At 39.9% G+C, this 23362-nt stretch overlaps 1 protein-coding gene across 3 annotated transcripts in view; it reads right to left on the reverse strand.

Annotated features, from left to right (window-relative positions):
* Window positions 1-22548, reverse strand: part of spred2b (sprouty related EVH1 domain containing 2b) — a 24605-nt gene extending 2057 nt beyond the window's left edge. Inside the window, exons 1-5 of one of the 3 annotated variants that reach the window (XM_083540046.1) lie at window positions 22381-22548; window positions 22016-22256; window positions 5169-5346; window positions 4814-4982; window positions 4291-4355 (exon numbers count right to left, since the gene is read on the reverse strand). In XM_083540046.1, coding sequence (XP_083396172.1) covers window positions 4291-4355; window positions 4814-4982; window positions 5169-5346; window positions 22016-22041 — 438 coding nt within the window. In that variant the 5' untranslated portion in view covers window positions 22042-22256; window positions 22381-22548. Of the gene's footprint in view, window positions 1-4290; window positions 4356-4813; window positions 4983-5168; window positions 5347-14574; window positions 14759-22015 lie in introns of those variants that run through there. The other 2 variants (XM_083540045.1, XM_083540047.1) reach the window with 2 other exon arrangements.
* Window positions 22549-23362: the final 814 nt, after the last annotated feature.

A 23362-nucleotide genomic window follows, 5' to 3' on the forward strand; every position in this document is an offset into this window, starting at 1 on the left:
AGTTACTAATTATACATACTTTGCCCAGCCAGCTTCCTGAAAGATGAAGGCATGTGCTGTAACAACATGTAAATGTTACTGTGCACGCTTAAATGTGTATGTGTGTATGAAGTCAGGCAGAAGGGAAGTGAGGGTGGATTTGTGCAGAACTGCAGCAGCCACATTCAGTGCCAGGTAGGAGTAAAACCGAAGCACTGAAACACAGCCCTGTTTCAACCTGTCTGAGAATCAATGGCCTCCTCCTCCCTCCCTCATTTCCTCCCTCCCTTTCCAGCCTGGCCACAGCTCCCACATCCAACAGGTGAACAGCAATGCAGCCCTTTTTTCCCCAAGGCTACTCTCCAATGTAAACTTTGGCACGCTTGCAAAACACAAAATATAAGAGTGGTGCAGACGGCCAGCAGCCTGTGGAGAGACAGACAGGAAGACAGACAGACAGACTGGCAGACAGGCAGAAAGGTGACGGACAGACAGGCTGGCCGGATGAGACACAGCCTCAATGATTAGTGGCTGAGATACTGGATGTGCGGCTTCCTTTCTGGCTGCATCGCTTGCGTCCACAACTACCACCTCCGAAACCACCACCTGCCAGGTGAAGCGCCTGCATGTGCAAACACAGCTTCCTGAACATTGCATACAGTCAAATGCACTCCTACACAAATATTAGACTTGAGTAAAATATCGGTGAGGTATTAATGAAGGATATTTTTAGTCAGCCTATATGCACATAGACCTGAGCGCAGAGTAAATATAACTGCCCCTTCTAAACTGTAGCCAGTGAAAGAGGCTTTATAATGTCCTATTTAGGAGCGACTCACCCAAAGAGTTCACAGAGAGCAGGCTTAAAATTAGATTGATTGCCGAAGTGCCACTCAAACTGAACTTTTCCCTTTTTCTGCGTCTGAATACGAACACAAGTGTTTGGACAGGGCTCACGCTCTTTCCAGGTTCCAACCAAATGGCTCAACCAAACAGGCCTGGTCCACACTTCCCCTCCATGTTCACATCAAGCCTTCAGAACTGTGGGCCAAAAATAATACAGACATCCCTCACAGTGCTGCCAAGTGTCTGAGCCAACATGATTTAAATATATGCTTAGAAGGATAGCTGGACCAGGCCTGCTCAAGATAATTGAAAACACAGACCCTTCCGAGTGTTTACAAGGCAGGCCAGAAAGCACCAGGCCCAAGTTCCTAGCCCGAGAGGGAGAGGATGGAGAACTTGAAACTAAGCGGGAACAAAACAAGTAAAAAAGAAAAAAACACAGGGAAAGCAGATGCAGCACATTTAACTAAAACACTCAACCACTTTTTTTTTTTTTTTTTATATATCAGTCATCTTTATCAAAGGGCTCTAAAGTAAGTGATGTGGTAGAGATAAAGAGCGACCTCAAAAGGCACATGTGGCTTGACTCCAATTCAAAGGCATACCCTTCATAGCAAGCACAGCAAATACAGCAGTCTTAATGATTCGCAATCAGTGGCAAAGTTGAAGAGGAAAGCAAGATAATAGGAAAAAGTGGCAAAGGAGCTGGGTGGGGGCAAACATATTTAGGGGAACTGCAGACTTTTGGGTCATTTCTCAAATTAGACTCCCTTCATTAAGTCTAATAGTCAGAGCAACTAAGCCTGCAGCTTCAAATCATACCAGCTAAATCTTGACCAGCAAAAGCACCACCAAGAGAATTTGTGACCCCATAATGTGTAGAAAAGACAAAAATTCACTGTGTGAATGCATGTCCTGTTTAGCCTGCTTCAGGTCAGCCCACAGATTTTTAGTGGGATGCAGGGCTGAGCTCATTTAAAAAAAAACAAAAAAAAAAACTTTTGGTCCAAGCCATGTTGGTTTAGGTGTCTGTTCTGGGTCACTGTCGCGCTAAAAGATGCATTTTACTGCTTACTATGAGCAGCCTGAAAGTTTTACTCTAAAACCTTTTTCATTTCATATTGAAATCCTGAACAAAACAGCCCTAAGCACAATGCTGCTACCAGCATGCTGCATCATGGGTATGATTTAGTGACATGCTTTCATGGCACAATACATACTGTATATTTTGTAAATATGGATTTGTATCTTTAGGAATTGGTTTCATGAAACCGTAACATTTTAGTTTGGAGTAAAGAAAGCACTTCTGTCTATCCCTCCTTCCTAATTTATTTTTCCCAAAAAGTTTGACTGTTTCTCGCTTAATGCTTGTATGTTGAAATTTCACAGTGGAAAAAGGTCTGACGTGATTAATCTTGCTTTTAATTTCGTACATCACAAAAATCTTGCCATTTTAACAAGAGTATTTTATTTTATATCCATTATACCTGCTTCTGAAGTGTGATTTGTCCTGAGTCCTATCACCAAAAATACTGATGACCAACATTTGGGGGGGGGGGGGGGGGGGTTCGGGGGAGAAAAGCCCTTTCTTTCATCTGGGCTTTGCTGCTGTATCACAGGAAGTTGTCAATCACACCCTCGTCCTTCTCCACCCCCTTCCCCCAGTCAACAGGCAGCCCAAGTCAGAGACACAGCCTTTTTCTCAAACAGTTGTGTTTGTGTTTACCGACCCAACCCGCATCACTATGTGTGCAGCAATATATAATCCATAAACCCATTTCAGTAAACACTCAGAAACAAGATCCTAAAGTTCCTCACCCATTTTTTTATAGTGGCTTTATATCTTGTTCATATTTAGTGTATATTTTTGCTCCATACTGCCATAGCCACAACTCTGACGTTTCAGTGTTCCAAAACATAGATCCTGTCTCTTGAATTAAAACATATCTCTGTCCTACACACCATAGCAACACAAAGTACCATGCACCAGACATTCACACACACCACCTTTGTGTACAACAATGTTGATTCTACAGGACTGACCTGTCATACATTTTTTTTGTGAAAGAGTGGACCTGTAAGCAGTATGCGAGGTGGATCATCTTGCTCAACCACTGAGTGCACTGTAGGTGACTCATGCAGAGTTGGGCTTTTCTCTCTTTTTCTTCTGTATGCCACGTTATTGTAATGGCTGATGCAACAGAACCATGCGAGGCACGTGTACACGCCCCCACTGTAGCTAAGCACACAGGTTTCATGAGCTTAAAGAATGAAGGAACTCTGCTTTGCTTCTAAGGAAATACAGTGCATAATCAATTCTCAATTGGCAAGGCCTTCTACAATGTGTGTGTGTGTGTGTGTGTGTGTGTGTGTGTGTGTGTGTGTGTGTGTATTTATGTGACACACCCTGTTAACTGGAAGCAGTTCAACAGTCTTTGAATGACTCCTCTGCCTCGTTTTGAATGAACTAAAATAGTCTGGGGTTAAGTATAGGTTAGCTCAGAAGAAATACTTTGAGAGGAATGCACACCCAGGACCTCCCCCCACCCAACACCCCATACACAATCTTTTAGAGCTGTAATTCTGTAACAGCAATATATGGAGAGGTCATGAGCCACCCCAAATTCACCAATGCAGTTCTGTAGAGTCCCCCCCCCCCCACCCCCCATATGGTTCTGATTGGAGAACTGTCCTGAATGTGCACATACCAGGAAAAGGACAGGGATTGAGTTTCTCTGAAAAATTTGGGGTGGCTGGCTGAGCCATTGACTCGTTTTGGCTCAAAAATGAGACAGACAGCAAGGAAAAGAGAAGCTGTGAGGTTTCCCCTGCACCCTTCACCTCCTTCCCTTCCCCCCATACCTAGGCTGCAGTAAAAGGATGGCAGTTAGCAGGAAGGCAGCTGCTATTGATAGTTTTACAGAGGGTTACAGGAAGTCACCTCCTGACCCCACCTGCTGCTCCTTGTCTACCACGATTGGCAAGAGACTAGCGAGTTTTATTTAAAAAAAATAAAACAAAAGCAAAAAACAAAAACGACAGGAAACCTGACCTGTGTTCTGTTACCATCCCACCATTTTTTGCTGAAACAAAGGGTCTTCTCTCCTGCTGCAGGGGTAAAAATATCACAAGGACCCAACCTTTTTTGAGATGCTTTACACACATCCAGACAGTACAAAAAAACAGGAAAAAACAGCTGAAGGGGAAATGGACTTGTGTGAACTATGTGGGTGAGAATGTTCAAGTTAACCTTGCAATCTCCCTGGTTCACTTAAACCACACACAAACACCCTGATTACAATATACTAACAAATTACTGCAGAATTCACTCGTATTGTTAAGCTCTTTTTAAACATGAGTGGGACAAAAGAATGTTCTTTCATACTGGACCTGGCAAAACTGTGTGTGTGTGTGTGTGTGTGTGTGTGTGTGTGTGTGTGTGTGTGTGTGTTAAAAGTGGCTTACTGTGAAAACATCATCATCTCCTAGTTCAGCTTCATTCTGGAGTGTTGAAGAGGAAGTTGTGGAACCTAAAATGCAACACACACACACACACACACACACACACACAAACACACACACACAAGGCATGACCGGACAGAACCTCACATATCCTGTCTGTTAGACGCAGTAAGTAAGGGTGGGGGATGGAAAGACAGCAAGACAGCGGAAGAGAATGCACACAAAGGGACAAACAGGAAAAAAAAGGGGGGGGGGGCACAGGGTGAAACACACAACTGGTCATGTGACTGCTTGCTGAAAGATGAAATCCAACTCTGAATGGTCACTCTGAAGCAGATCTCTGTGGACTGTATCATGATCACATTGTCTCTTTACAGCTGGTTAGTATTTAGTTTCTCCATTGGCCCATTAGTCTTCAGACCAGACAAAATTTTGAGCTTCACAAATTCTGTAGATTACATTAAAACCTGCTATCCGCAGAAAGGTAAAGAATGGCTTAGTTGTGTCCCTACTCTCACCACACTACCTTCTGTTATGTCCTCCAGCGCTTTCCGTACCCCTCGGTCAAAAGCACGGGCGTCAGCAGGACTCTGGAACGTGAGGCCACACTTTCTGTTGTCAACCTTCCAGTGATGAAACGTGGGTGTGGCCTTGGTGTAGATAAGATCTTTCCTCACAAAACATTCCAGGACCACCTGGCAGACAAAACACCACTCATCACCAACGGTCTACCAGCTTTTTAGCACTGCAATAATGATGTAGCAAACTGCACAAAAGATCCGACACACTACACTGGGCATGATGTGGAAATGATGAAGCTGTGTAGGTAGTCATGAGGCATAGTGCTGGAGTAGTGAACCCAATATAGTTCAGGTTTCTACCTGCTTGTCTTTAAGGCGCTCTCCATGGATGAGGAAGTCGCTGTGGCCGCTCAGTTCAGTGGGTGCCACCTTGCAGACACCAACTCGACTGAGCCCTCCACCTTCCTGTGCTAACCAACCCCCACTCGAGTCATCCCGGGTCATTACCACCGCTTTGACGCGTACGATGTAACTGTCACTGAGAGGGAGAGAAGGAGAGAGAAACAGATGGTTAAATAGGACCAACAGTAACCAAAGGCTTCTGCTAATATCTTCAAGATACCTTGGCATAAGACTTCATTAACAATTTATGAGAACTTTGCATTAAATCATGGATTGAACACATTTAGAATTTACTTATCCATTAGGATTTACAGTTATCTCACTTTATAGTACTGAGAAGTTGAGTATTAAGGTGCTTGCTCAAAAGCCCAACAGTGGCAACACTTGGTGGTGCTGGGATTTGAACTCATTACCTTCATTTCATTAGCAGGAATTTATGAAATAATAACGATTTTAAAACATTTCACAGAGAAAGAGAGACTAAATATTTGAAATAGATTATTACTCTCCTCATGCATGTGAGCAAACTCTGCAGTCACTTCAGTTCATCCAGAACTTTACACAAAAACAAAACAGAGCAACTGTGTTATGTCGCACATACCAATGAGGCAATCGGGTATCAACACAGACAGCATGTTAGTTTTGAGAGTGACCGTACAAACCCAGTGAGTGGAAATGCTACTTGTGGCCAGGAGACAATAACACAGAAGGAGGAAAATAGCTCCTGTTGACGTACTGCACAGGAACTAGTCAAAACGCTTAGGTGCCATTTACTTTTACATTCACTCAGACAGCTCAGCTCTCCTGCTCTTCCTCTGTAATGCTTAGCAAGCCGAGAGTCAGCCTTGTATGGTAACCTAAGTCAATGTCTTCAATAATTAACTAGATTGAGCAAGAGTAGAGAAAGTGAAGGAGAGAGGGAGAGAGAGAGAGAGAGAGAGAGAGAGAGAGAGAGAGAGAGAGAGAGAGAGAGAGAGAGAGAGAGAAATGACGGGAAGAAGGTCTGGATACTACTCGCTCACTTAGGGATGACTCAGAATGATCAAGCAATCAGTCTTTTTAAGGCAACTAACAGAAGATTAGTGATAAACAAGTATTAGACCTACCGTATATATTCAAATACGTAGTTAGTACTATACACTCAAACACAAAAGAAACACACTCATTTAACTAAATAGCCAATCATGTTGCAGCAAGGCAATTCACATGCAGACATTGGCCAGTGCTCAAATCAAAAATCAAAAAAAAAATCTCTAAAGAATGGTCAGACCAGGCTTTGTACAATCCTGATGAGCATAAAAAGATCTCAAAATCCACAAAACTTTTGAACCTTGAGGTGGAAGGGCTACAAGAGCAAAACTAAAAACATATCATGGTTCAAAATTCAAAAACATTCTAGTGAATATTGATTTTAGGCAAACAAATTGCAGGTTCACAATTTGGCACTAACAAAATGAATTCATAGCCCCAATCAGGCCGTTTATACAAATAAATAATTGCTTGAATGGCACAGCCTATTTGAATATGATATCTGATCATGTGTACCCCTTCATGACCACAATTGATCATCTTCTACTGGCTACTTTCCACATTATAATGCACTGTCAGAAAGCAAAGGTTGTCTCTAACTGTTAGTTGAATGCTCCTCAGTGTTAAATTGTCCTATTTGTTTAAATTAGTACTTTTATTGTAAAGCACTTTGTTAATGGCTTGTTATAAAAGGTGCTGCAAAAATAAACTTTTAATATGATTTGAGTATAGTGCTGATGATAAAGCCCTCAGTAAAAATTATATATATATATATATATATATATATATATATATATATAAAATTAACAGCTTTATTAATAAATTGCAGTTTATCTGAGAAAAAGAAAGGGGGAAAAAAACAAAAAAAAAACACTTTTGTAAATGAAAATAAATGAAAATAAGATGCAAATGGGTATGCCTCATCCCACAAATGATGATGGTGAAAATTATATTTATTATTATTTAATCCTCAACACCACTTCCATCGAAAGCACTATTCAGTCAGCGCATGGGCCTTGCTGGAGCTAAAACGTAGCCTTAAACCCAGGGCTCGTGATTGCAAAGGGACCTGCCTGACAGTGACCCAAGCAAATAATTTTCACATTTATTTTACTTATTAATCTTTTCCAATGCACTACAACTGCATGCAACATTGTAAAAACATTGTAATAAAGAAGCGATCACCCATGAGGCTTGTCTACAGTTAATTAAAAGTTGAATATATTATAAATGCACCTTATTGGTAAGTCTAATTGACATGTTGATTGATTGCCCAGTTCGAATTTGTGGAGTTTATATTTCATTAGCTTCAACTTTGGTGTTCTACACTCTAATCTGGAAAAAATCATGCAAGTAACCATTCACAATTTTGGAGATAAAAGAAGAGGACAAACGGCAGAGAACATAGGAGTTACTCATCCCTAAGATGTCAGATACATTTAATAAAACTCATCACGACGTGGAACAGTAAGTGGTTAAGGCCCATGAAGCAGAAAAGACATTTGCACTCATCATGCCCTCTTTTTTAGGTTATTTTGGCTCATAGTGGACAGTAAAAAGTTTGTAAGGTAAGCAACTTTCTTAAATATAAATAAGAACTGAACTGCTATTCTGAATGGTTGAAATAAGGATTTGTATTGATTCTATTTGTTTAAACCAGTTTTAGTAGTGTTAGAAATAATGCTTGGTTAGCAATTTTTCTGTAGTTAGTAACCTAAAGGGATGTGTTTATATGATAACACATTTTTTAATTTGCAGGGTCAAGAGTCTGTGATGATTCAAAGTTCCAGGGCCCAGGGAATTCTTCATACAGCCCTGGCAGCATGCATGTGACTAGGGCTGCAGCTATCAATTGTTTGAGTAGTCAAGTATTTTATCTATTAATCGAGTAATCGGGTAAGAAGTACACGTAATTGATTTCCTTTTTTAAAAAGTTTATTTTTATTGCTGAAATTGCATACAAGAACATCTGTGAAAACTAAACCCATGTAAAGCATTTAATTGCCATATTACATCAAAATGCAAACACACACATACATATCTATACATATATACACACACACACACACACACACACACACACACACACACACACACACACACACATGCCTTTACACAAAATAAATCATGATTAAAAATATAAAAATCGATTACGAATTACTTAAAAAAAAAAAAGGTAAAGAACTGTATGTTTTTTTTTTTCTTTGTTAGTTTGAAATTATCCAAAACTCTGAAAAACTTTTTGTTGTGTTCTAAGTAGATGTTATAAACCAATATCTGTTATTTATTAAGTATTGTGTCCCACTTCCATGTATCCCTAAGACGGTTGATTACCAGGTGCACATGACCCAAAGAGCTCTAAAGAAAAAGACCAAGCATGAAAGATGGGGATAGAGATATTTAGTAGATAAATAGTAATTAACATGCTGCAGAATAGGAAACCTGAGTTTTAGACTTGATCTGAGAGCTGGTTAATTAAAAAGTTTTACCAGTAATAGGATTGCACACTTACACTGACAACCTGTTACTGGAAAGGGGACAGCGGTATGTACTAAACATTACCGAGGGGAGAACAGAGTGGCCATGCATCAGCAGCTCTGGAGAAAGCATCCAGTATTGTAGCGAGAGGCAGAGAGGAGACTGCACACCAAGTATCCACACCATCAAAATTTCTAATGGAAACACCAGTATTGCCTCCAACAAGGGAACTAGAGCTTTCAGAACAAAAAAAGTGTTATAAATGGATAAATCTTTGGAGAAGTAGTGGAATTATAGAAACACTGCTGACATTATTCTGCCTTTCTTATCTTTCTGTGTGAGGAGTGTTAGTGTGCTGATACACCCACTCATAGCACTACCTATACAGCACACGCTCAATAAAACGAAAAAAGAATATAACATTTTTGTCAGGTTTACAACAGTGCTTTCTGCTTCAAATGCAATAAAGCTCGATTGGGAGAGGCATTACAAGTAATTGTCCGTTTGTTTCAAGCTTATGCATAGCTAGATAAATAGCTTGCTAGGCTAATTCTTTTCTTTCAACAAAATATTAAAACGCATGCATTTTAGGGCAGATCTGTTTAGAACCAATTGGCAATTTACAAAATTGGTTCCTGAAACAGACATATGATTAAACTTGGAGAACACATGACTTGTCACAAATGTAGCAAACACAGAGAAAATGTCAGCAATATATTATATTTTAGATAGACAGACAGACAGACAGACAGACAGACAGATATAGATTGATCGATAGAGTGTGTTTGTTTTTGCCTGTATGTAAAAGAGTGAGTGTGTGTCGCCCCGAGTGAGTCATCCATCCCATCTGTGATGAAGAATTTCACAAAAACACCTCTTTCCGCTTTTCTTTCTCATCTTCTGTTCTGGAGCCGTCATCCACTGATGGCTGTCCCCTGACAGGACACTTGCGCCGAACAAACACACAGAGGGTTCGAGATGATCACTGAGCGCTACAGCACTAAGTGCATCCTGCCAAATATGCTTGTTTAATTAATCGCTTTACAAGCACGCAGCTAAAACAAAGCGGCCGAAATAGTGTTATTTGCCTTTATTTAGCCATTATTTTGTTGTCTTTAGGCAACAGTTACCAGTTTGGTGGAATATAATCTGAAGATATTTTATACTTTGTGAGAAATCACATGGTAGTACAAGTCCAGCTGCAATTCGAGTTTATATCGACAACAATCGCATTTCCAGCCACTAAGATATCATTGCATAATACATTGGGGATATAAGGACAGGATTCATTATAGCCATCTTTATATAATTAATCCTGCCAAGGATTATGCAAGCCATGTTGCAGGGAAGCAGGCTGAAACAATGTTCAGTGTGTCATTATAACCATACATACAAGTGTGTCCTAAAACAAAACTAAATAGAAAAGAGTATACGAAGAATAACAGGCAAAAAAATAAAAAATGTGGAAGATTTTTGTGCAGTCTGTTTACTGCTAAAGAGAAAAACAGGCTTGAAGGCAATCCAGGACAAATACAACAAGAAAGCAGCGCATAGTAGTTGGGCAATAAACAACTTTCTTTTTCAATGACTTTCATATGTTCTTATAAGTGTCGCTGAAACAGAATAGTTCTCATTGTGTTACACTTTGTCTTTTACTATGTGAGGAGGTTGCACACAGAAACCTACTAGAATTAAATACCTGGGTACCTGACGCAACATTAACATTCTCGTCCTGGTGGAGGAAATCATTTACACTGCTTGTCATTATATATTTCCAAGACAATTTCATATCAATGCCTTAAAAATCTTTACATTTTATTTATATATTTTATTTTACATATTTTATTAAGTAAAAAAATTAATTCAATTACATCCACACTTTTCTTTATTACTGCAATCAAATGCTATAACCTCTTCCTCAGAGATCAGATACGAAAACAATCAGACAGACAGATCAACATTTATCAAGACAGGTATATACAAAGAAAGAGAGACAAAACTTGATCCTGCATTTAACATTTGCTAGTTTGCAGCCACAACCAAATAAAGCCGCATGCAGAAACGCTGATTTAACTGAGAGGCAAAATCCTCTCAGAACAAAATGTGATAAATCAGGTCTGTTTCATGTCATCATGAAAAACAAGTACATACTTCCAGGTATAGCCTAGGGCTAGAGTTGATGTGTGTCAGCAATGAGCTTCCACAAAAACACACAGTAAATTATTTAAAACTGCAGCACATACAAGATCTCTCCTACTCGCGTTTACGCTGCATTTCATTTGCCATTTGTCATTCTATATCTATCCATTCACATCAACACGGGAAGATCTTTGAAATTTTTTTGCCGCGAGTCAAAGATCAACATAAAAAAACTTACAAGCTGTCGAAAAATGCCTTGCAGGACAGAGTGGTACACACAAGGCCACAAGCCTGATAGCCATTCAGAGCGTATGCAACAATGTTGTTAATCTTTCCGAAACTCAGAACTACTCGGTTGTGACGCGAAACAAAAAAAACGGGTGTTATAGTGTTTCAGACCTTTAGCAAATGCAAAAATCTCAGACACACACACACACACGAGTATGCCCACACACACAACTAGGAACATTTACAAATTGAACAGAAGTAGTCATGGCTAAAGATGCCTGCAAATTCATATCCACACAATAATAGAAACACTCAAGTATTCAAAAGTAACACACAAAGTCCAAAGTGCTTACTACGACAATTACTGTCATTATAAACCATAAGCATGTTTTTTGGATACCAGGACTAATGGAAATACATTAAATTTTATGGCACATTATACAATTTGTTTGTTTGATGTTTAGATACAATATACGGACAAACATTTGTCCATAATCATCAAGAAGGTGTTCAATAGTGTTGGATCTCTATAGCAGGAGATCTTTTACTCAAACTCTTGTAAAGCGTATCTTTATGGAGCTGGCTTTGTGCAAATATCTCATGTTGGAACAGGTTAGAGTCCTCTAGTTAAAGTTAAGGGAAATTTTAATGTAATAGTTTACTGCTGCTGTTATTTGCCGCTTTAAAATTTAGTGTTTGTTTGCACAGTTTTAATTGAATCCATCACTATGTCGTAAGCGAGCTGATTGGGCAACATGATGCTCGCGAGCCCTGATGGAACAGATTCAGTGTAACTGTCCCAAAGTTAACAAATGCAGTTTATACAATAGCACTTCATTAAACTATACCATTTTCAAATTATGAGGATTGTGCAGTTTTTGCTTACCGTGTTAATGTTTCGCCTTCATCTGTAACACCAGTGTGTTTCCATGCCACACAAGCTCCGCTTTGCATTACTGGCAGGTTACATTCTTCTTTGTTGCATTTAATATAAAATGCTTCCATGCCTTGGGACGCATTTCACACATTTCCTGCTGCCAGTTGACCCTGTACTCTCCGCCATTTCGCAAGCGGCTGTGTTATATTGCCGTCATGCTAACCCGTAACATGAGCAACCTAACTAATCGATAACAGCATTTGTTGACAACGAATTTTATTATATATTATATTATTTATTAACGATTATTATCGAATTGGTTGTTGCAGCCCTAAATGTGATATACATTTTAGTCATGAAATCACAAGAGTAAACATACTTTCATGCTAGGAATTTAGCATGTCTTACATAGAATTAAATATAAAACTGAAAATTGTGAAGGATCTTCCATTCGTTTATGTTTAAAATAAAGATTTAAAGATAATGGCAGTTTCTATAAGTTATAGTTTTATAGTGGTCCATGTTGACATAATCAAATCCTGTTTTACCATATCTCAACTGTGTTTTTTTTATTCGGATCCGGTTACTGAGAAGGTCACGGAAGAACATGAAACCAGTTTGAGATGACTTTCACTTTGTGATCATGCTGGAGGTAGCCATTAGGCGATGGTAAACTGTGGTGATAATGGGGTGCACATGATCAGCAGCAATACTAAAGTAGGATGTGACATTCAGACAATGCGATTCATATTGGTAATACAGGGCCCAGAGTGCATCAAGAAAATGTTCCTCACACCATTAAATCACCATCACCAGGTTTGGTGAGCCCTGTGGCCACTGCAGCCTCAGCTTCCTGTTTTTGACTGATAGAAGTGGAACCCAGCATGATTTTTTTTGCTGATGTAACCCCTCCAACTTAATGTTCATGTCCTTAATTGCACCATTCTGAGAAAACTCCCTGGAGATAAGCAGCTTTAGAAACACCCAAACCAGCCTTTTAGGCACCAGCAATCAAACCATGTTCATGCCATTTTCTCGAATTTTATTTGAACACTACCTAAAGCCACTGACTGATTTTATGCACGGCTTCCAGATGATTGGTTGATTGAATAAATGCATGTAGGTGTACAGGTGTTCCTTAAAAAGTGCTTAGTAAGTGTACACAAGGCCAATTTATTTGGTAATTTTGAAAGGAAAATGCCGAAGTCAGCGGGACACGACAAGAAGTTGTTGCTGACCACTAAATTCCAGAAAACACAAATGTTTTTCCTGAATAACCACAGGAGGAGGAACGGGGATGTCCACAGGATGACATAGTGGTTGTTTTCAATTGTATGAGAGTTCTACTGCCCGGTTTGCCTACGATGACCAGGCTATGACTATAAGGGATGTTCTTTTAAAATACAGAATTGACAGGAAACACCACAGAATCCCCTGTGCATGTGTTGGAATCGAGATTCTCATGCATCAGTATGTGGCGAAGGAATGAGAAAAGAGAAGTCAAGGTGGGAGCTATGAGACTTTTCCCTCCATAGTTGTGTTTACCAGCAGGAGACTTCCAGGTCTAAAAAGTCTATTTTCGCAGTCATAAATAAGTGCCACTACAACTCCAGATCAACAATAAAAAGAATATGCCTATAGAATACCCTGTTTACTGGAATTAATCAGGAATGAAGATAAACTCTACAAGAAATTAGTTCAGATAAGAGTCACGAGATATACTGTTTAATGCATTTTAAATATTTTTTTTTTATATCTCTGAACACACTTTAGCACCAATTAACATTAAAAACAGAATCAGACACTTCAAAATATTAGTCATCTATTTATGGAGAACTTTTAAAGATGGCAAGCAGCAATTAATGACTGTTTCTGGTCTGGCGAGGCTGAGAATGAGTAGGCTTGTTCTCGGTTAGTGGATTAGGCAGAAGGTGGTAGATGGCTGCACAGAAACACAGTAGGCTTGTTTTGAAGTCCTGCCAGTAGAGGAGGAGAACCTGAAGCACCTTTGAACCTACTCACTCCTTTGTAGGGAGGCTGTAAAAAGAGTAGTGATGCTTGCGGTTTGAAAGAATTTTATTTCGACCTACTAGTCATTGTCTTTCTTTCGTGTACACAAACTCAGTGCAAAATTTTTACTTCTTCGTTTCATGCTCTGACGATTCCTCGTTTATTAACCGGTAGGAGTAAAGGCTGGACATTTTGGTGACTACGCTTACACAATCATTATATGATGCTCTGTGTACACACTATGAGTTCAAAAATACAGGCCAGAAAAAAAAGGAGTTAATCATGGTGTTCTAGGTGTTAGTAGGTGGCTCTAATTGCAGCCCACAGAGCACCCTTCGTCAGCCTGCACACCATGGCACTGATCACCCACATGTGTGCACACACCCACACACACTCCTACACACCAGAAACTTGCAATTCGGAACAGCATCCAGCCAAACAGTCTTTTCTGTCCACGGAAAACAAAAAAGACAGCCACAAGTGCTGCAGCATGGGGAGGAGACGGAAAAAGAAACCGAAGAGGAGGGTAAAAAAAAAAAAACAACAACAAAAAAAAGGATAATCACACAACATTCTAGTAAAACCAGACATGACTAGGCTTACCGGCTGCTCTCATTCATCTCTGCGCATCCAGTGGTGTTGCTTAGGGCATCGGCAGAACGAAGAATGGAGGATAAGCTCGGCCATGGGCACTGGAGCCTCAGTCCTTGGTGTGCACAAGCAAAGCTTCAGCTATTCTCACATACGACGAATGATTCAGTCTCCTTGACAAACACGGCAAGCGGTGGAGGATGAGTCATCGACAGGCAGCCATTCTGCCTTCAGCCGCCGGCCTATAGCCTAGTGCAGCTTTCGTTCTCTTTACCCCTATATTCCTTCTCTCTCACACTCCCTCTCCGTCCCTCCCTCTCTCTATTTCTCTTACTTTATTCCTCTCTTGCAATCTCAAGAGAAGATTGAAAGAGTACATGATCTCTACAGCATAGGTCCAACACACCTACACCTTAAGCTAAGGCTGCATCCAATGACACCCACACATGCTGTGGGAGGTGCATGTACATCTGTGTCCGAGTGAGACAGAGATCAACCTACCATGAAACAGTGCCGTGACTGTGTACCTCCACATCAATCCACCTACATGCACACCTTACATTAACTACCTTTCTGAAGCCTGTACAAACGACTAAGCTTTTAACATTCCATACAGAAAGTCAGAAGAAGAAATTCTGGAATGCTTATAGGAAAGAAAAAAAAAAGCTTGTAACAAATGAAATGGCTTAGCGCTTAAAAATTACATTTAACAATATGCAATGTCTGACGAGATAAAAAAATAAAAATACGAAATACAGTCATCAGTACTGTGTCAGTCTTTAAAGGCATGTAAAGCACACACACAAATGCCTGCACCTCAGCTTTAGAGGGCACACACAATTCTAAAGCATAAATGCAAGGCTTACATGCGCCGTTATCTGTGCTCACGTGAACCATCAGGAAACAGCAAAAAGAAATTGCCAAATCCAAAGGAGTTTTTTTGAGAGCCCTTCTAGAAGGAGTAGATCACCATGATAGCCCAAGTCAAGCGACCTACAATAGGAGGCTAATTTTTTATGTTACCAGCGACCTGTGATTGTTTTTAGGTTCTATCTACTAGCAGTCTGGGGAAACCTTTAAAGCCTCCAAGTACAACATAATTACTCTCACAGTAAACATTCCGTGCAAGTAGATGGCTTTAACAAAAGATAGAACTGCTAACCATCCAAAAGATCTCCCCCAGAACCCCCACCCCTTTCTCCCTAAGAATACATGAGACTGGAACTTTTAAACAGCATGGAACCAGTCAGTTTGAAATGAATGATGGCCCAATTACAAGGAAGTAGCAGAGATCACAGCCCAAAAAACAATTTCTCTGAATCGAGAACATTTGAAAGATGTATTGTGTCAGTTGTTCGTTATTCACCCCAGAATTGATGCTGGCAAACATGTGAACTGTCACACAAGGATGTTGTATGCTTTCCAGCAGACACACACTTTAGGAAAAACAAGTGCAATATTTCAAATTGGCAATATACAACCCTACTGACTACCAATTGGGATTTGTCCTCTTCTGCAATCATGTGCTAATTATTATACGTTCAACTTTCTTAATAAAAGGTAGGATTTTATTTAAACAGTTGGAACTACTGTTAGTGTTTTTTGTAGCCACAAAGCCTAGAAGAGCCATTTCTGCTTTACCTGGAGACGGCATCCATATTGGGAGATCGGTGCAGCCAATATTGGAGAAAACCAAAGAAGCAACCTGATCTGATTCTCTAGCAAATTCATCTTCCCAATGTCCAAGTGGTTATAAAAATTTGGACAAAAGTTTGTGGACACCTGTCCAAAAGTTCATATGCATTTTTTAACATTCCATTCCACATTACTCCCCATTTTGCTGTTATAATAATTTCTACTCTTCTGGGAAGATTTTCCACTAGCTCAAGGGCCTTGCTCAAGGGCCCAACAGTGGCAGCTTGGTGGTGCTGGGATTTGAACTCATGACCTTCAGATGAGAAGTCCAACATCTTACCCACTAACCTACCACCTCCCTAAGGGATTTGTGCTCATTCTGCCACAAGGGCTTTCAAGTGTCTAGTAAAGTCAGGTACTGATGTAGGAGTTCTGGGGTGCAGTCAGTGTTCCAATTCATCCCAAATATGTTAATTTAAGGTAAAAAAAAAAATAAAAAATCTAAGGCTGCTGCATCCAAAGTCATCATATACAACTGTGTTCCTCCAACTTTGTAGTACCAGTTTTGGGAAGAACTACATATGACTGGAAAAGTCAAGTGTCTAAAAGTATTTGTATGGACAAATACTTTTAGCCACTTGACTTTTCCAGTCATATGTAACATGTTTAAGGAAATCCATGTGAGAGGAGAGTATGTTTTTTTTTAAAGCCCCGTTGCTCTGCAGATAAACTGGAACAGCAAATGTTAGAGAGGGAGGAAATAGATCTTAAAATCGGTTATATAATTTGTGGCCACAGAGCACAGAGCAGATGCCGGGAGGCTCAACAGTGTCGCTGCTGCAGGTGTGCATTTTATTTACCTCCTGCAAACTGGCACGATCAACAAAGGTCACAAAAATCAGTACACCGTAACACAGAGTTATCCGTTATTAATTCAAGTAAATACTTACAGAAAAAAAAGGTCAAATTCAGACTGCAAACTTTGGAAAGAATAGAGTTTTTATTATGTGACCCTTGAATGGGTTTATTTCTATTTCTATGTTTATTTACCTTTATGGCATTTGACAGACGCCCTTAATTCGAGCAACTTACAATGATCTCATTCATACAAATGAGCACTTGAGGGTTCAGGGCCTTACTCAAGGGCCAAGCAGTGGCAGCTTAGTGGTGATGGGATTTGAACTCACAGCCTTCTGATCAGAAGTCCAACATCTTATCCACTGAGCTAGTCTTCACGTTAATTAATTCTTCAATATTAATTCTATAATTCTTGCTGTCTGTAAATCATTCATGAGCAATATAACTAGTTGAAAACACATTCCAGCATTAAAGAAACTCAGGACACAGCCTAAGTGCCATACCATGCAGGGTGTGAATGAAACAGTTTATACAGATGAAACAGTTGATGCAACCAATTTTTCATATATAAATATAATTAGTAGCTTGTAGTTAAACTAGTAGACAACCATTTTCTAAGTAGCTGCAACCAAAATCTATGTTTGCTGCACCAATTGCTGCATGAAGGTTTATTTTCCAGTTTAAGACACAGGCAACACAAATTCTGCATCATAACCAGACATGAAAAGAGACACTAAAACCACAGGCAAAGGAGGGGTGGAAAGCCTGGGGCATAGTGGCTTCCGCCCTTCTTGGCAGGTGAATTGAACAGTTGTACCAAACCTGATAAGGGCAGACTGTTACTTCCTTAGATAAGGCTTCACTAACCCTGCCTGGCCCACTCACAACACTAATCCAGCAGCACAAGAGGGGGAGAACACACACAAACACACACACAGGGAGGGGGAGCGAGAGAGACTTAGTTATTCAGAAAACTATCTGCTATTATTTTTCTGTATTTCCCTGTTTAACACCAGATGCCCCATTCCACACACTCCATGCGCTAAAAAAAAAAAAAAAAAAAAAAAAAAAAAAAAAAAAAAAGGAGGCAGACAGCAGCACTGCTATAGGGTACAATATCATTTCAACTATCGTCTAAAGCAATTTCACACAACCAGAATGGATATGGATGGTTTCTGTTATGAAACTCTGAAACTCATATTACATGACAGGACTGTGTATTTCACTTATAAGAAATGAAAAGTAAAAAGATTTATTTTCTGTAGAACTATAAATGTTGATGCAGATAATTCTATGATCTGTGATCGATCAACTTCTGTGTTGCTATGAAAAGTGATAACGATGTCACAGTTAGTCTGTTGACACAGTGAAACATTTCAGCAACCACTCAAAGCAGGTGTTCTTGTTTCTACATTATAAGGAAGTAAATAACTATGTTGTGCAAAAAATAAATGTTTTTCACCACGCACAAATGTCAAACTTTTCAGATTGTAGATTTAAGCTGTACACTACATGCTGACCAATATCCCCAACTCCATCCCCACACACTTAAATAAGACCTCAATCTATTATCTAGAGAAGGCGTTAACTGCTCTTACTGACCCTGGACTTATTTTGGAATGGCCGCTTATAGAAGTGAACTAATCAGGATGGCGGTGCAGTTGCCACCAGAGGACACATACACATTACCATATAAGAGTGTCTAAATAAAAAGGGCCTTCTTTGCTGTGGCGAGGCTTTAAAAGGGGGGGGGGGGGCCAATTGTAAAGGAACAACAGGTTCAATAAAGCACAGATAATGGTTTCCTGTCTGGGACATGACTGAAAGACTATCAGCACTCACTCCCAGCAGAGACCATGGCAATGGGTGAAGGGAAAAAAGGACAAAGCACTACTCATTCTGTACGAGAACGAGAGCCCTGTTTTACAGCAGCGGAGTGGCCTACACAAATAAACCATACCATTTTACTACTCAACTTGACCAATAAAGTTTGAGGAAACAATCAAATTAAAAATTAACAGCCTGACTGACTGGGCAAAGAACATTTCGGTCCTTTCCGCAGTTCTACTTAACTGGAATTAAACACAGACTACAAGACAACATGAGATCATACGGATCCACTAATGAGATGAATGGTAGTACTTTAAAACTTTTTTAATCACATTAAAGAACCATTCTGCTCAATGCACCTTTTACACTCATTTGGATCATTAAGGATTACTAACTTACAGTTCTTAAACCCCAGGCAACTGCCTACAGAGGTCAAGATTCTTCCATTTTCATTCCATATTAGTGCTGACTCACGCAGTCATCAAACAGGACCCAACTTTTAATTGGCTTTATCTGACTAATTAAGTTAACTTGATGTGTAAATTGTATAAAGATATGCCTCAGTTTACAACTAGTCATATAGTTGTATCAGAGTGAGTTATGTCAGATGAAACTACATGGATTTCTCCACTTAATCATTCAAGATATTATTTTTTACAATGACCAGAAGGCTGTTAAGACCAAGTGAATGAATCTAAATGTTTTAACAAAAGTGGGTGAAAACAACTGCATTTTATTAAACGATTCATTCATATACTCTTAATACAGTCAATGCAAAGGCAGACAAAGAGCAGGGCAGTGCTTCGACTTCTCCCAGCGTGATGTGGTTTATCATGTAATTGGAAGCAATTTTTTCCCCCACAAACACTTTAGAACAGCATTATGTTAAATCTAATTCTAGTAAAAATGGAAGGCTATTTGTACAAAAGCAAGCCTTTAATGCGTTAAGTTTGCATTTATTATGCAAGCCGATTGCAGAAAACTTTATCTCGTTCAACTGAAAGGCAAAAACAAATTGATCAGTGCACATCTAAGATAAATAAAAGAGGAGGCAGAACGCATATCGCAAATCATTTTCTGTATGTAAGAACACTGTAGTGTGTCCTGATGTGTCTGAGGTGAACATTTATAAGTCCATATCAATATTTCTGTCAGACTCATGAATCTTGGATTATCTCTATATCGATACAGGTTTTATATGGATATAGGACCTTCATCCAGACTGTAAGGTTTGTACAGCTGTGAAAAAAAAGTCCACATTAAATTAAATTCGGGGCCAGGCCCTGTGAGTCACACTGAAAATGAGGATGTGAAATTGATTCTTGCTGCACCGGACTGCCCATGGCTGCATTGACCTTTAGCTGAAGGTCATTTCTTCATCATGGTCTGCCACATGCTAGCATAACACTCAGAGCTAATTTATACTTTATACAACAGCCTACTGTTTCTCTTAACCAGTACACAGGAAGCTTTTTCAATACACAATTTTAAAAGAATAATTTTATATGTATTTATAAATAAATAAATAAATATATATATATATATATATATATATATATATATATATATATATATATATATATATATATATGTGTGTGTATGTATATAATGTGTGTGTGTAAATTATATTTATGTGATCTTTATTTTATATAATTGTGTTTTGGATTCGCTTCAGGAAACGTAAAAAAAAAAATCCGTCTATTATAATAAATAGCCGTGTCCCAAACCGAGCACTGACACACTTAGTAGTAGGCACAATAGTAGGCTGGTCGCATGATTCGGTCAGGTTCTGCACGCGCGGTCGTCCGACTGCATGGCGCGCGGCCCCGCCGCTTCAGCTCTTTTATGAATGAGAGAGAGCGAGCGAGCGCGAGGGAGGGGAAAACACACCACCCCGCCGCTGCCCTCTTCTGTCCGACCAAACCGCCTTCATTCAACACCAAGGCCTCGGTGTTTGTCGTTTTCCTTTCCCCCCTAAACGGAGCCAATCTGTTCTCGCGAGAGCTGCGCGTTGCACGTGTATGCACGAGCCATACACGTAAATCGGTTCTACAGAGCTCACCAGGGCCTTACGAGTAGAAACTCGAGTCTGGCTTTACGAAGTCATATGCACCTTAAAACTAAAACACACGTGTAAAATAAATTAGTGTGTGTGTGTGTGTGTGTGTGTGTGTGTGTGTGTGTGTGTGTATATATATATATATATATATATATATATATATATATATATATATATATATATATATATATATATATATATTAATGTGTATATATGTGTGTATATATATATATATATATATATATATATATATATACACACACACATACACTGTATACATACATACATATACACACACACACACCAATTAATAATGAAAGTATTCCTTAAAAATACCCATCCAAGAAAACAACCTACTGACGCACGAGCTCGGTATAAAAATCTGAACCGAGGTTTGGATGCAAAGCCAAATACACGTACTGAATTTGTGTGCACGTACACAAGAGAGAAAAAAGCTAGTGCAACGCAAAAGGCACCAGGAGATGTTTTTTTTTGTTTTTTTTATGAATGGAACACTGTATGCAAATGAGTGCCATTCAAAAACCGGGGCGAGTGAGAAAAAAAAAAAAAACACAAATGGCGGATGCAATCAAATCATTCAGCTCAACTGGTGCTTTCGGTTTTCTGCGCGTGCAAAAAATGGTACATAATAATCACAGGAAGATCCAAAGGAAAGAATCCACTCCTTTCTCTTTTCGGAGAGAAAACTGTGCGCAGGTGAAGCTCGGGAGACGCACGATCTGGAGAGACTGTTGTTTTTAGGATGATTAGTAAAACGATATTGAGCTGAAAATGTTCCCGAACCGCCCCACACTATCAGCCCCTTCACCCCATTTCCCTCCCCTCTAGAGGAGAGAGGGCCCAGTCCCCCCTGCTTTTTTCTCCTCTCCCTCTGTCAATACACAACATGTAACCCGAATATAGTTTCTTTCCCACTCACACGGGTAGATGCGCGACCAGCAAGCGCATGTAAAATAACTTTAAAAAAAAAGAAAAAAAAAAAAAGAAAAATCCTAAAAAACACAATGTACAATTAATAACATAAAAATTGGTTATCCCATTAACACTTACTCGTTTGTGTGTGTTTCTTCAATCATTTTCTCGTTTCACCTAGCACAAAATCCCGCAACGGGTGCACTCTTTCCGTTCGTCATTTTTCTTCTCTGTGCCCCGAAACAGATCAGTCACATATCGCACTAGTGTCACTCGGCCAGACCTGTTTTTTCCTATCCTGATTGTTTTGTTCTCCTCTTCGTGCCTCCTAATGGCTTTTCGTCTCTCGATCGTCTATTTTTTTTCTCCTGCGGAGTTACTGATAAAAAAAAACAAAAAAAAACGGTAAAGGACTTCAGATGCGAGTCGATCTAAACCTGGGTTAGTTTGTTATTGTATTCTTATTTTATTTCCTGTTGCATTTGCATGGGTTCCGAGCTTGCCTTGGTGCTAAATGCGCGGTTGATGTTGCTGAGGGTGGCCCCGTACGAGCCCCATCTCTCATTACTCCATGTTGGATTAGGCAGCAGAGAAGGCGAGCAGGCGCGCGGCGCGGCGCACAGCACAGCGGAGCAGCGCGGAGCGGAGCGCGAGCAGGGCGGAAGTGTTGACGTCACACACCGCACACTAACACCCCCCGCGCCCCCATTCAACTTGCAGGCTAAACGACTCTCCGGCTGCGTCCCAAATCCCCCCAACGCAGATACCCTCACACCAAGCCGAAGATCATCCTACACTCTACTATTTAAACATACTATTATTATTACTATTACAGCAGCTCGAATTAACTATTAAACAGAAATTCAAAACTTTTTTATTATGGAAATATTTAACTGCCCCCCCCCAACAGCCTTCTGTACCGACAACAAAAAGTAATGCAGCAGTAACTCTTAACTTCATCTCTTACTCAACAGCAACGTGGTTGAGCACCGGGCCATTTTCCTGCAAGACGTGTAATCAGGAGCAAAGGTGGACGTCGCAGCCCTTTTTGGCTCCGTCCCAAACCACACTCTAGCACACTGAGCACATGCTGACGCCACAACACAATTGATCAGACCTTTTCCCCCCCTCTCTCCAGATGTTAAACAAAATTCCTGACAGATCACCTAAAATCACTGTTGCTGGTTTTTTTTTCCACGAGATATCATCAGTGCTTGATTGGCAACAAATAAACACTGCTCAGATCGGCTTACTGCGATTATCCGTCCTGTAAAAGATGATAGCAGTGTGTTCCTGGCGCAAGGAACTACAGTTAACTGTTTTGGAATTTATAATGAAAATCATGCCTCAGTGTTGGTTGGATGCCACCATCTGGTCAAAGCAGACATTTGTACTGAGACCATTTGCATTGTATGCAACTTCATGACCGTATTTAATAGTTCAAATACACATCCTGCTGGTCTCTTTTAAATTAATAATGAATCG

The sequence above is a fragment of the Silurus aristotelis genome (genome assembly GCF_946808225.1).
Source record: "Silurus aristotelis genome assembly, chromosome: 4".
In the NCBI taxonomy this organism is placed as follows: Eukaryota; Metazoa; Chordata; class Actinopteri; order Siluriformes; family Siluridae; genus Silurus; species Silurus aristotelis.